The 16,703-nt window shown below is 36.0% G+C and overlaps 2 protein-coding genes and 1 pseudogene across 2 annotated transcripts; 1 reads left to right on the top strand and 2 right to left on the bottom strand.

Annotated features, from left to right (window-relative positions):
* The first annotated feature begins 4,059 nt into the window (after positions 1-4,059).
* LOC125834332 (L-idonate 5-dehydrogenase-like) lies at positions 4,060-6,413 on the top strand. Its single transcript, XM_049513484.1, has 6 exons — positions 4,060-4,246; positions 4,422-4,489; positions 4,673-4,909; positions 5,067-5,357; positions 5,468-5,655; positions 5,730-6,413. The coding sequence occupies exons 1-6, from the start codon at positions 4,117-4,119 to the stop codon at positions 5,920-5,922; spliced, it is 1,107 nt and encodes a 368-aa protein (XP_049369441.1). The 5' UTR covers positions 4,060-4,116; the 3' UTR covers positions 5,923-6,413.
* Positions 6,414-6,622: 209 nt separating this feature from the next.
* LOC125834327 (pentatricopeptide repeat-containing protein At2g22410, mitochondrial-like) lies at positions 6,623-8,504 on the bottom strand. Its single transcript, XM_049513478.1, has one exon. The coding sequence runs from the start codon at positions 8,502-8,504 to the stop codon at positions 6,717-6,719; it is 1,788 nt and encodes a 595-aa protein (XP_049369435.1). The 3' UTR covers positions 6,623-6,716.
* Positions 8,505-11,069: 2,565 nt separating this feature from the next.
* On the bottom strand, positions 11,070-12,136 carry LOC125834364 (BTB/POZ domain-containing protein At3g22104-like; annotated as a pseudogene).
* Positions 12,137-16,703: the final 4,567 nt, after the last annotated feature.

Genomic DNA, 16,703 nt, shown 5'->3' with positions numbered 1-16,703 from the left:
ATATTTCTCTAGTCGTCGAGGTCATGTACCGTTTATGTATGGTTGAATGTGGGGATCATTGGGTCCAATTCTACTGTTCTTAAGAGGTAATCTACAATTACTAAATCTAACATTTCGATAGTGATGTTGGAGGGGTTGTATGCTTGGGCATATCCCTCACTGAGTATATAATTTCTAAAGATCAAATTTGTTATAACTTAAGCTCATGGGAATTTATGTTGTGGGATTGAGATATTGTTAAGAACTATGATTGTTTGGGTATTATGAGTGTGTGTTGGTTGGTTCAGGTCCACCTCTAATTGTAGCGAGTATTGATTTAGAATTTTATAATGGTTATGTGATAAAGGATTCGTCCTGATGTTTATGTCAAGATCTTTGATAACATATGGCAGAGGTGTGTACAATCAACTTTGGTGGTTGTTGGGAATCGTTTTGTTGTTAGTGAAGTTTACATACAACAATATTTATCACTCGAGGGTTGAGATGACTTTATTGACGCATTGTAAGGGAGGATGTGTAGGTATTCAATTGGTTGGTTTAAGGTTGGAGATGTGAAACCCTTAAAGGGTAATGAGATTCGGTAAGAAGGGCATGTGATACAAGTATCCCCAGTAATTCGACGATTCACATACTACTCTACCCTTACTTTAGCCAGTCTTTCCTAGTTGATCACTCGGGGGATGAGAGATGGGTAAATTGGTATCCATTGTAATGACCTAATTTCAGTCGTTATGGAAAAGCAAATTTAGAAAGAATTGGGGCCAGAAACTTTTTCGTAGTAACTTGGATTTTCCCAACCTAGTCCAGATTTGGACAAAATTGGAGTCATTAAGGTGTAGGGAAATCTGGTAACAATCGGGTGAATTATTTATGATTTTGATTACATCAGTAGTTAGATAACTTGTTAAGGAATCCGTACTACTTTATGAAATTGAATTCTGGCAAGTAGAGCTTCCGAAATCAAACTTAGCGTAAAGGGTATTTACTGAGCGTCGTGGGTTAGAGGTGTGTTGTGAAATGAAAGTTTTGGAATACTTGAAAAAACTCTCTGTCTCGAGAATGCCGCTTTGGCGCTGGGTTTTGCCTTTTTGGCGGGTGGTGGCCACTGTGGCGGGCTCAATGCGAATTAAAGTCGTTAATAAACGCATAAACAACCTTATTTGGTACTTTTTGATTTTTAGAGCTAAGGAGACGACCCAAGCGACTTCTTGACCGTTTTCACCATTCTTGAGGCTAAAGGTAAGGTTTTAACTCCCCGAATCCATTTTTCGATCCGTAGAACGTAATCTAGTGGGTCATTATCGATGAGGGAGGGTTTAGATCTAGAATTTATTGTGCAAAAATCCCTAAATTGGGTATTAGGATCTTGGGTTTGGTCTAGGGTTATTGGGTTTGTTATAATCCGGATAATTAGACCTTTGATTGTTAATCCTTGCATATAAATTATTATTTGTAGACCTAGAACAAACGGAAAGAATTCGAAAAGGGAAGATTCAAGTGCCTTAGGGGATTCAAGCTTGGATTCGAGACAGGTGATGATTGTGATTCAATGATTGTGTGATGTATGCTTGTTCTTGCTTTATTATGATACATGTATGTATGTGAATGTTGCATTATTGATCACACTTGTTGTAATTGAGGATAATTGAATAATTGTATGCCATGAATCAGCTCTTATTGTATGATTGTGGGAATATACATTGTGATTATGATTGTGGTTTGTTGAATGGGCGGGTGTCACAATCCGACACACTAACTGGATCGGTTGCCATGTTCTGGCATATATATGGGATCGGTTGCCACGTTTCGGCATAACGAACTTGGATCGGATTGCCATATTCCGGCATAATTATGGGATCGGTTGTCATGTTCCGGCATAAATATGGAATCGGTTGCCACGTTCCGGTATAAATATGGGATCGGATTGCCACGTTTCGGCATGCTAACTGTTTGGGTTTGAGTTCCATGAGAGGACCATTGAATTGTGTTGTGTACCTACTTGTGATGAGTTCGTTCTTATCTAATGATGATTGATATTGGAAGACGATATGTTGCTCTAAATTGTTATAACTGTGATATGTGAGAATCGTGAAGTTGTTCATTGTTCGTATATGTTGATGATATTGTATATGTTCGATATGTGCATGTGATTATATTGTTGTATTGACTAATGTATGTTATACTTAGTAGGATAGCCGCGTGATCCTACCAGTACACGGTGGTTGTGTACTGATACTGCACTTGCTCTTTCTTTGTTAAGTACAAGGCATCTTCAGGTGGCTATTGATAGACCTCAGCTAGGTAACTATGAGTGTGACTGGATTCAAGGGTGAGTCACTTCTTTCAGGCTGCCATGGATCTTCCTTGTTTAAGTCCACTCTTTTCGGACTCATACTTTTGTTTAAGGTGTTGTTTAGTTTCGGGGTTGTACCCCTTGTTCTTAGAGTTGTCGTTAGTAGAGTTTTGGTATATTTACTTTCAGTTCTAGGTTAATTCTTCTGCATTTGTTAGTTATTGTTGAACTTTTGTTAGAGTTTATGGAAACTCTATTTTTTATCCTTAGTATTTGACTTATATGCCTTAGTTTTTAGATTGATTGCTTGGTTTGGGTTGTAGTAGTGGTTCTTCCACCGGATTGTTAGTGTGGGTGCCAATCACGGCTGTCTGGATAGTGACAGTATAAAATAAGAGTAAATGTAGAAAGTAAATTGAGACAAAATATTTTATATTGGTTCGAAACACCAATGTGGTGCCTACTTTCAGTCCCCTTGAGCTTCAAGGGTTTTCTTTAGTGCTTGAAGAGAACAGTGGTTGTACAGTGAGTTTAATCAGAGTTTCCATCTTGACACGACCTCTACTTGTATAACCTACACTTAGTATCTTTCCTTCTCTTTTTCGTTTTCAATTGTTCATTCAAAGTGTACAAAGCTTTATGAAAGATGAAAGAATATTACAATATAAGTTCAAGTGAAGTTGCGCACTTTCAGCTATTGATCCGGGTCTTTATTTATATGCTAAGTAGTGCGATGATTTTATCTCTAATAGGAAAACCCAACGGAGTTTCCTTCAATCAAGGATTTGTAACGTTTCCTTGATTGAGTGTGTCTTTTCCTAGATTAGGTTACAACACTCAAACCTCTGCCTTGAAACAAAGTTTGGTGTGAATCTTGGCTTATTGCTCAGAATCACAGTGTGATCTTCCTTGATCTACTTGCCATCTTGATTGTCTGACTTTTGCATTTTCCTTTTTGGCTTCATGCGAATTGATGTGGTCTTTAAGTTGGATTGATTTATGATTGAGTCAATCTTTTAGATTGATTTGATTGAGTCAATCTATCTCCTTGGTTGATGTTGCTGATTTGTATTAGTATCCAGAATTCATCTGCCTCCTTGGGTGAAGCTGTTGATCCATATCATTCTCCAGATCTTGTTCCTTGATTCCCTGCGATATGAATTCAACTTGTCATTATTCAGAATATCACGAGTTAACAACCCAAACTTCCGACCCTAAAATAGTTGTTGAAAATAATTTTTTTTGAAAAAATTGACCGGGGGGGGGGGGGGGGGAGGGGTGGTAGGGGTTGGGTGAAGTAAAAAAATCTGAAAATTTGAAATATTATTCAAAATAAGTTTTGATTTTTTTGGTTTTTTTTTGGGGGCGGGGGCTGGTTTGGAGGTAGGGTGTAAAAAAATATTTGAAATTAAATTTTATTTTTTTCCGGATGGTGAGGGTCGGGCATAGGGTACGGGGGTATGGTAAGAAAAAAGATACTATTGTAATTTAAGGATGTAACAGAGTTTTGAAAAATGTTTTCCTTAATTTTTTAAGGGAAATAATTTTCTTTAAATTTGAGAAAAATAAGTTGATTTGGAAAATATTTTTCAAAAGATTTAATCTAGCAAACATAAGAAAATTGGAATACCAAACACACCTCAAGTCTCAAAGTTTCTGCTTTGACGTCCATTTCACTACTTCTTTCTTTAACAAAAGAAGACAACTACTAATCTCACATGGCAAGATATTTATCCTTCTTGCAGTGTCATTTAACTGAAGGTAAATTGAAAAGTTTTAAAATTAATAACTCAGTCTTTGTGACATTGTGGCAGTGGGTAAGAATGGCGACCAAGACACATCTATCAGACGGTGAAGTAGATCAATACAGTGTAACAGAAGAAGAGAACTTGGCAGTTTGGCTTCTTGCTATCAAAACACTTCGGATTCAGCCCTTTAATCTCCCATCTCTTGGTTCGTATTTCTGTTTTTGCTTGTACATCTGTCTTCCTTTCTTTCTTCTTCTCTCAACTACAAAAAATCATGCAATTAATGGAACTATGCTGAGCTCCTTTATGACTTTTTCACCTGAGAAATCTGTCTTGATTCTACTTGCGCATCAATTTATTTGTTTTGTCATGTTAATTAGGTCCTTATGATGTCAAGATTCGCATTAAAGCTGTTGGTATATGTGGAAGTGATATCCATCACTTTAAGGTAAGTTTCGACTGAATAATAGTCAAAAGAAAAATTATAACAGCACCTAGCCGCTTGAACCTAGTTTCCCATGACTTGATTGATTACTAGACCACACACGCCCTTAAGATTAATGATAGTAATTGTTAAGGTACTTGTTTTAGATTACTGCGTTGTAACATTAGTTTCAACATGACTCTCCAGAATATGAGAGTAGCTAATTTCGTGGTTAAAAAGCCAATGGTACTTGGCCATGAGTGTGCTGGAATTGTAGAACAAGTTGGTAGCCAAGTGAAGTTTCTGATGATCGGTGATCGTGTAGCTTTGGAACCTGGTATTAGTTGCAGGCAGTGTCAACTATGCAAAGACGGTCGCTACAATCTCTGCCGTAATATGAAGTTCTTTGGCTCTCCTCCAACAAATGGTGCTTTAGCCAACCAGGTAACATCTCTACTCCATCTTTTCTCAAACTAGAAAAAGATGAGAATTTGCTCAGAGCAATCTGGGTGTTTGAACCAAGAAGAGCTATTGAACTTGCATAGAGCAAAGTCAGATTCAACATTTTAAATAACAAGTGTGGAATTTGTCTCTGCATCAGGTGGTGCATCCTGCAGATCTATGTTTTAAGTTACCTGATAATGTAAGCTTGGAGGAAGGTGCAATGTGTGAACCTTTGAGTGTTGGTGTCCATGCTTGCCGCCGTGCCAATGTAGGTCCTGACACCAAACTAATCAACATAGGTGCAGGACCTATTGGCCTGGTCACTATGCTGGCAGCTCGTGCTTTTGGATCACCCAAGATAGTCATCGTTGATGTGGATGATATTCGTTTATCTTTCGCGAAAGACCTGGGTGCTGATGAGATCATTAAAGTTTCTTCCATTATGCAGGTTCTCCCTTCTTTTTTACTCCTCATCAGCAGTTATTCGTATCATACCCTGGTAATCTTTTTTTTTTTATGGCAAAACATGGTATATCTCAAGCAATATTCATGTTGTAGGATGTGGAGGAGGAAGTGGTGCGAATACGTAATGCAATGGGTGGTCCTGTGGATTTGAGCTTTGATTGTGTTGGTTTCAACAAGACTATGACAACGGCTCTACAAGCCACCCGCGCCGGTGGTAAAGTATGCCTCGTTGGATTAGGCCAGAGTGAGATGACTCTCCCTCTTACTTCAGCTGCTGCAAGGTACTTGTTAAATTTCTTTCCTGAAAGAACCACTCGAAGGAGAAACTTTCAATCAGAGTTTCTTTTTGTCATAGGGAGGTGGATGTCATAGGCATTTTCAGATACCGAAATACATGGCCGCTCTGCATTGAACTTCTGAGAACTGGGGAAATAGATGTGAAGCCTCTCATAACCCACAGGTATAACTTTACTCAAGAGGGTGTGGATGAAGCCTTTGAGACCAGTTCTTGCGGCGGAAATGCTATCAAGGTCATGTTCAACCTGTAGCTGAATAGAAATTTCTGGCAGTGTGCCTAAACTCAAAATTGGTATCAGATGTTTGTGAGAATGAATATTCCTACCCCCTCCAAAATAAAACTTGAATGCTGCAGAAAGGATAATATGCACATGATTACATGAATAATGCAAAGCTATTGATCATTCATACAGTATGTGATGCAGAAATATACAGACTACAGTATAACTGAAATAGTAATGAAGGAATCAACAAGATCTTTGCAGCTTCATACCTTGCGATTCTGCTGCTATAGCTACATTCAGAGTCTTCTAAGCAGTATGCTCTAAGCCTCCGACCATCATTCCAATTTTAAAATGTTAGATGCGGCACAGAGGCAATAGTAACTTGAGATTTAAAAATACAAAGAGCACAAGACTGGTATCATATTTGCAGTATACACCAAATATGACACGTACTAGTTACAACAACCATCTATGCCCCAAGGTAGCTGAGATCATAAATACAATTTTGTACTTCACGATCAAACTTAATAAGTTCTTTAGGTGTCAAACAGCAATCTGTATCTGTATTGGAAGTTTGGAACCTTCATCTTTATAGTGCTGAAGATGAGCAAACCTAACTCATGCGTAAGTTGGCAACTCATATTAAGTTTTTCTTTATCCAAAAGGGCAGCTAGAGATTAGTAAGTCTTGCTCACATGATATTCACTTCAGTTTCACGTAACCGGTATGCTGGATCTCGTGATAATCTATGCAAATAGTACCATGTGAAAGAAACCTTTGTTTCAGGTACTTTACATTTCCAAGACGTGGTTCATTGAATGCTAGACAATCGCATCTACTTCAATTGAACTCCAGCCTAGTGGCCTCTGTACTGCACCCTCATCCATCAATTGCCTTATTTTCATCGCATCGTCCCACCTCTCTGCAGTGGCGTAAGTGCTTGATGACAGAACATAATTACCACCATTATCAGGATCTAATTGAAGAAGTTTGTTTGCAGCAATTTCAGCCAGAACCAGATTACCGTGGAGTTTACAAGCACTAAGCAACATTCTCCACAAAACCACATCTGCCGCCATAGGCATAAGATTTATAAACTCAAATGCTCTATTTAAATTACCAGATCGGCAAAACAAATCAACAATACATCCATAATGCTTCATTTCTGGCACCAATCCGTGATGTTTTTCCATACTCTCGAAGTATTCCAAACCTTTGTCCACCAAACCTGCATGAGCACAAGCAAGTAGTACGCCAATAAAAGTACCATGAGTTGGCTTACAACCTTCTCTTAACATCTGCGAGAAGAGCTGAATAGCATTATCATGAAATCCATTCACTGCAAGGCCAGAGATTATCGAAGTCCAAGAAACAATATCCTTTTTCCTCATGCTCAAAAACACTTCCAAGGCTGTATTAACAGATCCACATTTGCAGTACATATCCACCAGTGCATTCCCCACGTAAATATCCATTTTAATGTCATGCTGACAAACATAATCATGTACTGCCTTACCCACATCAAATGTACCTAAACGTGCACAAGCAGAAAGCACACTAGCAACTGTGACTTCATCAGGCTTAACCCTAATTGCCATCATCTCTTGGAAAAGTGCAATAGCGTCTGAAGATCGATTAGCTTGGCAATATCCTGTGATCATAGAAGTCCAAGAAATCACATCTCTGTTGGGCATCTTATCAAAAAGTTCCCTTGCAGCCGTTAAATCCCCTGCTTTAGCATACCCCATTATCATGGCATTCCATGAAACCACATTTTTCTCCTCCATCTCAGCAAAAACTTCTTCAGCTAAGATAACTAATCCACGTCTACCATACATATCAATCAATGTATTTCCCAAGTATACATCAATTCTCACACAACTATCCCCTATATACTTCGCCACAAAATCCGCAGTGTCAAAATCCCCTAAATAGCTACAAGCTAGTAGTACTTTCACCAAAGTCACTGCGTCCGCCTTCACATTTTCTGCCTGCATAGAAGCAAAAAGACCCAATACTTTATGATATCTATTACATTGACTATACCCACAAATCAATGAGTTCCATGATACTAAGTCTCTCTCAGACATTTGATCAAACACCTTTCCAGCACCAACTAAATCACCACAAGAACCATACATATAAATCAAAGCATTACAGACATACAAGTAGGACTGATACCCAAGTTTCAGAACATTAACATGAACTGCACGTCCAAGTACAATATCTGAAAGCTGTAAACAAGCCTTAAAGATGAAAATGAAAGTGAGGTTATTTCCAGGGAATCCTTGTTGACGCATTCTGTCATACATGTGGAGTGCTTCAATGGGTCGATGACTCTTAGACAACCCACGAATCATGTAATTCCAAATTGGCAATGTTGGTCGTTCAGTTTGATTAAAAGCAACAAGGGCCTTGTGTAGAGACGTCGGAAAGAGAGAGTAGAATCTAATAACGTCTGAAATAACAAAAGGGTCAGAGTGTTTTTGAGTTCTGATGAGATGAGCATGAAGCTCTTTGGCGGACGCAATGGAGTTTGAACTCTTCAAGTATGGCGCTGCTTTTTGGAGAGGGGAGGAGGTGGACGAAAATGGTCTTGACAGTTTCATGAATATTTTGTTGGATTATAACTCCAATTTCTCGTGAGCTTCCACAAATCTTTTTTGTTGGTTAAGACTTATACCTATTATTTTTTTTAATTTTCGAGTATCATACCGCCAAAGAAGCCTTGAGAAGGAACCTGAAATAGTCTATTGATCATCCTATAAAGTTTCATGGTCATAAGGATGAATCTCAGTTAATGTCAATATAGTAGGATTGTTTCAAGTGATGATTGATTTAATATTTCGTTTAGAGGAAATACACAATTACCCCATTGAACTTATTCATTTTTTTTAAGTAGACATCTTAATTTTACGGGGGTTCTATTACCCCACGAAACCATCCAAAAGCACAATAAATACATCATTTTTTCACCATCAGTGCTCTCAATCCAAGAGCGTGTGCCACACCTCCAACCCATTTAACAAAGGCCGGGTTTTATCCTAACCCATTCATTTTTTAACCCATAACCCAAACCCTAAGAAATTTCCAACCCATTTCACTTTCACCTACCCTCGTCTCTCTCTCTTTGACCGATCAAAACCCTAAGAAACTTCATGAGGCAAAGTTAGTTGGTAACATTGTTGGTTGAAATTTGTTGAATAGTGGTGTCGGAACAAAGAAGTGAAGGCTCATAGGTTAGTTATTTGAAAAATCTTTGAGAAAAAGTTTATTTTACATTGTAAGTGAATTTTGTAGTGATTAGTCGTTAGTTTATTTTACATTGTTTGATGCGTATTTCGTTTGTCTTGCATTTGACATCTCTCCCTCAAAACCTTAGGAAATTGATTTCACAGATTTTAAACAAAAAAAAATAATTAAAATGAGAAATTGCAGATCTCCAATGGCTAACAATGGAGAATTTTGGGAAGGTGATCTATTTAATGAAGAAGCTAATTCAAATTGGGAATGCCACATGGCGTTTTAACATTGGTTGGATGTTGTTTTTTTATTTCTTGACGCGCCCAACCTGCGTGACAACACTGATGTGTTTGAAACGGGTCAAAATGATGTATTTATTGTGCTTTTGGATGGTTTCGTGGTGTAATAGGACCCCCGCAAACTTAAGGTGTCTACTTAAAAAAAGGATACAAGTTCCATGGGGTAATTATGTATTTCCTCTTTCGTTTAAAACCAGTGTTTATCGCATCGCCACAGTTTTGTAGATGTATCTTCATTTTTATAGTCAAATGAATTATTGTAATCTCTAAGAGAGAGTAATATAGTATTGCTCTCCCTTCTCACTAAATTCCTAGAAAGAGAAAGCAACAACACTACTAATAATAGACAAGATCGATGAAGAATGAGTGTGAATATATATGAATCACTTACATATATACGAATTAGTCATTTGTTTAACCGTGGAAATATATATATATATATATATAAAAGATGAGTATGGCCCGTGATATCACGGGCCCAACATTTAACTTTGAAGTGGTTATATTTTTATGCTTTGAAAAGTCACTCTAATATAAAGCAGGTCAATACTATATTTGCAGAAAATACTACTGAATGTAGAGACTGAATTTTGAATTTTATGCTCTGAAATTACAAATAATTAAATCTACTTAATTTATTAGCAAAGTATATCAATTCCCGCACCATCAAACTCCCGTAGTAATTAAGAATTGGAGTTATTGGACAGAGGAAAAATGCAATATGCTCGATAACACTATTCTTACAATGAAAGATCTAACAAAATGTGACTAAAAATGTTACACTATTGCCATGATTCAACACCATTTGTCAATGTCAAATGATACAAAAATGAAAATTTTGGTCCGTAATCTTGTTACTTTTATGTTAATGAATGAAAGCCAGCACTAAAGAGACATATTTATCTTAGAGAATTAGATTTTCTATAAGGTAAAAAAAAAATCCTCTATAGCAACTTACAATATGGAAATGATATGAAAAGTGATTTACCTTATCATTTTTCTTTGGACAATCTCATGGAATAATCACTTTTTTTCCCACAAATAATAATTAAGCTTTTCAATTGTACTTAATTCCTTTTCCAAAACTATTAAGGGCTCGTTTGGTGTGAGGTATAATAACAAATAGTCCCGGGATTAAATTATAGTACCGCTTATTTTGTTGTTTGGTTGGCAAGTTCGGGATAACTTATCCCGGGATTAATAATTAGTACCGGGATAAGTTATCCCTCTCCTTGGGTGGTATAGTAATCCCGGGATAACTTATCCCGGGATAAAATAGGTAAATGACAAAAATGTCTCTTTCAACCCTTTTGTTATATCACTTTTTACATTAATGAAGGGTATTTTTGTAAACAAATAAATTGTTCTTAAAATTTATTATTTTGAATACAACAAACCAAACACTCAATAAAAAATAATCCCAACACAACTTATCCCATCATAACTAATCCCAACATAACTTATCCCAACATAACTTATCCCATCATAACTCATTTTCAAACCAAACGACCCCTAACTGTTCCTTTCTTGTTATATACAACCAAAACTTTATATTCTGCAAAACACAACTGATTACCTCCAATCATTCTTCTATTAGCACCTCAAAAAAGTCAAGTGCTGGGGTAGAAGTAGTAGTAGTAGTACTTTTTGCTATTTAAACAAAGCACTAATTTTTTATTTGATATTTACATTGAGAGAAAAATTCAAAAAATAGTATTAATAAAGTAAGTTATAATGATTGGATTTCATAATATCATTCAAGAACATAGTCGAGGTAATGATCTGGCATAGTTATGGCTTGATACTCTTGATTTCAAGATCTTTGCCATTTGATTTTGTATTTTCCTACAAACTTTTTCCAATTCTAGCACTCTCCATTGCATACCTTGTAAATGTTCTTTGAGCTTCTCATTCTCAATTGAAAGATCCAGCTTTCCTGCGTATAACACGATCTGCTGATCTTTGTTTCCTGATTGGTTTCTTGAAGCAAGCTTTAGAGCTTCACTTGCTAAGTGATGAGAGCTTGTCCAGGAGATTTTGAAGGGAAATTTTTATTACGAGCAAGGTGGCTACAAGCCTCAAATGACAGCTTCTCGTAGCTCAGCCCACTACATACTTTCATCTTTTTGACTTCAGATAACCTTCGACCAACCTGCAATATGTCATCAATGATCAATGTTTAACCAATCAGCTAAATTTTGGAAGAATGCCTAAATATTTTACCATATTCTTGAACATGAACTTGTAGTGAACTTCTGTGTATGTATTAAGCATCAAAATGCAAAGAAACAAGTAATAAATTGAAGGCCTCTTAGGGAGAATCGAAAAGGCATACGTCAAGATACATAACCTTGGCATAGTATATTGCATCATACGAGTCCCTAGCAGACTCGGGAGCGATCTGATCAGGGCAAGGCACTTGGAAGGTTTTAGACATGGATGAGGAGTTACTTCAGTTATGTTCAAATCTATCAAGCTTGTAATTTTCCTCATTCGAGTTAACTGAACACAACATGCCTCAAATCTATTAAGCTTGTAATTTTCCTTATTCGAGTTAAGGGAACAAAACACGCCTCTTTGCTGATGAATGATTTCAATAACCTAAGAACTGAAGTCACATCATATAAATAACTTGATCCAACCGGTGACGGGAGGAGAAGGTTATCCAAAGTCGCTTGATCCAACTGGATGCCAATCATGCTCTCTTAAGTTGTTCCTAGAGCACTTGCTCATCTTTAAATTTAGAACATTTGAAGCATTCCAGATAGGTTTTTGAAGCAAATGCAACTCTAGCAAATAAAACATCTCAATAACTGTGCAGACTTGAAATCCATATGTTTCATTGTTGTTGGAACAACAAGAGAGATGGAAGAACTTACCGTGGGTTAATTTATTGCATCAAATGATTCTAGAGCGGTGTGGGTTATATATCTAGCATCGGATGATTCTAGAGTTCATGTGTTCTAGAGTTGTGGAGATATTGCCTTTGTTCGTGTAAAATTACCATTTTGGCCTTGGTCGTCCCTTGCTTCCCTCTTCTATATAGTAGAAATTTCTATTTTGACCACTACCAAGTAAGCGGGAACAAAACTCTACAAAGATAAGAAGCAGAATGATCACCAATACAAGATATCAGCATTCAGAAGAGAGACAGGAAGGGGTGGGATCAGACTGTTACCTGAAGAATACCACACCACCTTATCCTATTCATGTAGATTATCTTAGCTTGTCAAGATCATGAAAATAACCCCTTTCACAGTTCAAACGATGAAGTTAGGCTTGTAATGACTTCGGGAACAAGAAAGATGAGATGCAAGACCAGGTTTCACAAATGCATGACTAATCATTCGTTCTGAATGAATAGCTAATGTTCAAACATGGTATGGTCTGGGATAGGTGACCATTAGAAAAGGAAAAAGGATATGTAAATTCATCAAAGCCAATACGTATATAGTTGCAACTTGTTGCAAACCTGCAATCCCTGTAAAGGTAGGCAGAATCAGAGAGAGGGGGGGCTAATATAGCAATAATCCCCTAAAGGTAGTTGCACTTTTAACTTTGCGAATAAAAGAGAGTACGTGTGGCCTTCTTGATTACTTTAGGAGATAAAAAAGATGCATCAAGTCCTACAGAACTATTCATCAACTTTTAAAGCATAGGATTGACTAATATGGGATGTTCCCCACTGATGACTTCCTAAATTACTTTTTCAGGTTTGCAGGAGATTATGCATTTGGATGATAGCATCAACAGACTATGCAACCTCACCAGAGAAAGAAGGAAAAGTTACTTTAATTAATTTTAGTATACTTGTGGCAATTGCAGCAAATGAAGTCTATAATAATAATATTAGATATATTTAAGTATTATGGAGTTGTTAATATAAATATATATGAAAGACACTACTTTTTCTAATCCTAAATTTTGGACCAGACATCATAACTTTCACAACTCAATGACAGTAATCTTAGTGTCGTCATGTTATTACAAATTTGCAGTTCGTAGTACTTTCTAGAGTTCCTTTTTTTCTTCTTCTTTGACTTCAAACCAACTAAAATGTGATAAATCACTTCAGGATGTCGTTACTTAATCTTAACCTATAATGATTCCACAAAAATATTACTACAGTTTAATCAATTAAGGCAGGTAAAAAATCACATGTTACAATCAGATTATGAACTTACAATACTTGACAAGAAAAAGTCCCTTCATAAGGAATGATAACACAATTCTTTTCATTTACCAAAGTCTATCTACAAAAATGTTATACTTTGGAGAGAACCAACAACACAAAAACTTAGTTCTATGTCAGCCCTTTGCTTACGGGATTGGGACTAAAAAAAATGGTTGGATTGAGACTAAAAGAACGGTTGGGACAACAAACATCAATCTTTGAATTGGATAAATAAAGATTGATTGTAAATTTCATTATAGTTCTATAATTCAGAGTATCATTTTCAATTTTTTTTAAAGAAAATGGGGAATCATGCTTACTGTGATGAGTTCAGTAGTCAATTCCATGTGCTTGAAAGTTCTACTATGTCTTCCCGAAGCAAACTTATTTCCTATATAAAGCTGCGACATATCGAGTCCATTAATCCTACCTTTCCCCCTTTATGATGATAATATGTACTTGGACCATGACATTGCTCGCTTGTACTCTCCTAATGACGACGACCTTTCTGATTTCTCATTATTCTCTACTTTCTTAAACCATTTAATATTATTCATAATAAACCATCATATCTTTCCATCAAATAAAAAACACTAAGTAAATACTCAAACGGTGCTACATATTCTCCTATTTATTTTTAAGAGAGAGGAGGTTGTTCAAGAACAATTCGAATGGAGAAATTAGGAACAATCTGATTAGATATTCTTTGAGAGATCGATTATAATGTTCAAAATTCCAATTTTAATAGTGTGGATTAGCTGAAACAGAGAGTAAGGGAACAGTTATATAAACAAAGGATTACAGAAAGAAAAAGCTAGGAGCAAAAAAGAGCATGAGAGAGAGAGAGAGAATGAATAATCGAGAAGCTCACGAGTCAGTGACAGAAACAAATAGATTGAAAGAGAATTTTTCTGACTCGTGATTTAGTTATTATTATAATACATAGATTCCATTATTGGTAGTCCAAATTATGTAGGACAATGTGAGTAAACTTTCATGTTGGCTCAGCAAAATATACCGGCAAAGAATGCATCAAACACAAAAGCATATAGGATGAAGAAATGAAAATCACAGGTTGAAGGGGAAAACGGATCAAATCTTGAGATAGTTATACTTACAAAGTTAGGTACTCTTAGTCCATCGCCTGCAATTAGTAAAATTGAAATCAAACTTGGACCCATCTAATAATATTTACATCACACTGATTCAAATTCAATCTTAAAAATACCGAAATATGACAATAAATAGAAGTAAACATGAAATAATAATTGGTTGTAGAAAACTTTGCAAGAATTTAGAGAAAATAGACCTGTCCACCAAGGAAAAACACCAACAATAATAAATAGAGATTACAACGAACTTAACAGTTACCTATGTCAAAAAAGAAAGATTACAACAAACTTCAAATTCTAATGCACATTTTTGCCACTACAATATCAATGCTTAATGTAATCCAATCAATGTCAAGTAGCAGAGACTATTTCAGAAGTCATTAACTATAAAATCATCAAATTTCTTTTCCTTCTCAATTTCTGTGACGTCTACAGCAGAGCAACAAAGTTAATTTTTCTAGAAATTTCAATAAAATCTCTAGATGCAAGAATTATATCCTAAAACACTAAATAGAAAATTGTCTTTTCACTCACCTCTCTCTTTATGCATTTGAAAGAAAACACTTCAAACAACAACTTAACAGTTTCTCCTATTACACGACTTTAGTCTAGCCTTTTTGGTGTTTAATTCTTCGCCTAAAATTAGATGTGTTTGTGTGTTAGTATAGAGATTAGATTAATTTTCGAATGGAAATCTTGAAGTTGTGGACTCCCTTAATGTGTATAGCTGAAAAGAGCAACAAAGCCTGCATTGAAACATCTAGAGGGGTTCGCTTATAGTTATTCAAGTACATATACTTCCCATCCCTAATCGACCTAAAAATATGTCAATCTGTTGTCACACCTATACAACCTAGATGTGTATAATATGTAGTACTAATTAATAAGCTAATTGTAAATTTTTTAAATACTATACTATCAAGACTCACCATTAACTAGTTTGAGATCATGCCGCATACAAAATATTGTCCCATAATTTCTATCAATTTCATATGGTGGGCTCTTTACACACCTATGTGATTGAAGCTCTAAATCATCCAGCTTTGCTACACAACCATAAAAAAAAAGTAAAAGAGAGTTAGAACAAGTAATTGTCCTGAATATTCTTTAATCACCTCCATTGAATTACTACACTAAGGGGTTGTTTCATGGGATTAGTTATCCCGTGGGATAACTTATTTAATCATTTTAGTGCAAATGATGGGATAAATAATCTCATAACTAACTAATACCCCTAATCATATGCAAAATAAAATGGTCTTGCATTTCATCCCAAAATATTAACCTTTATACCAAAGGACCTCTATGTTCATCTAATATTAAACTCTCAAATTTATGCTTAGTTATATTAGTGTAGCTTAGAAAGTAACTCGTTGAGCTCCCTTCAACTTTGTGCTTTTGCGGAGTAGGCACCATCAGAGATATTGACGATTTTACAGACGTTCAAAAAAAAATTCTTCTCAAATTGTGTTAAGTTAATAAACAAAACAACTGAGTTTGTTTTTATAGAAATTCCAATAAAACTTGTAGAATCAAGTTAAATCCTAGAGCTATAAAATGAAATTGGTCTTTTCCTTTACCTCTTTTAAGATTTTCTTGTCCTCATTCATCTACTAAATAGAGAAGCTTTGTGTCTACCGGTAGGCATTTGAGACTCTAATGTTGGAACATAACAAGAAATTGGAACCTGAAAATTTGATTAACTATGATTTTATGAAATCGAAATTGAAATTTACACACCGAATCAAAAAATAATAATATCTTCGAAATCCACCATTATTGAAGCTTGTTAAATTAGGTCTTAGGCCTAACTCACACCCCAAAAGCTAGCTCAAAGAGGAGGATTGCTCAAGCCTTATAAGGAGTCCACTCATCTCATTAACCACCGATGTGGGACATTTGTTATTCTTTAACACCCCACCTCACGCCCAGTGCTTAGCATCTGGGTGCGTGGGCAATTTTGATTTTGGGGGCCCCAAC

Source organism: Solanum verrucosum, unplaced genomic scaffold (genome assembly GCF_900185275.1).
Source record: "Solanum verrucosum unplaced genomic scaffold, falcon-dt-bn FXZP01000279.1, whole genome shotgun sequence".
NCBI lineage: Eukaryota > Viridiplantae > Streptophyta > Magnoliopsida > Solanales > Solanaceae > Solanum > Solanum verrucosum.
The sequence above is the reverse complement of the archived record's forward strand: the minus strand, read 5'-3'. Positions and strand labels throughout refer to the sequence as shown.

Excerpts from the sequence above, each read along its gene's own strand:
- LOC125834332 (XM_049513484.1), top strand. The coding sequence starts at position 4,117 with ATGGCGACCAAGACACATCTATCAGACGGTGAAGTAGATCAATACAGT. Across the intron at positions 4,247-4,421 it reads CTTTAATCTCCCATCTCTTG|GTCCTTATGATGTCAAGATT; the intron begins GTTCGTATTTCT and ends CATGTTAATTAG. Across the intron at positions 5,656-5,729 it reads CTTACTTCAGCTGCTGCAAG|GGAGGTGGATGTCATAGGCA; the intron begins GTACTTGTTAAA and ends TTTTTGTCATAG.
- LOC125834327 (XM_049513478.1), bottom strand. The coding sequence starts at position 8,504 with ATGAAACTGTCAAGACCATTTTCGTCCACCTCCTCCCCTCTCCAAAAA.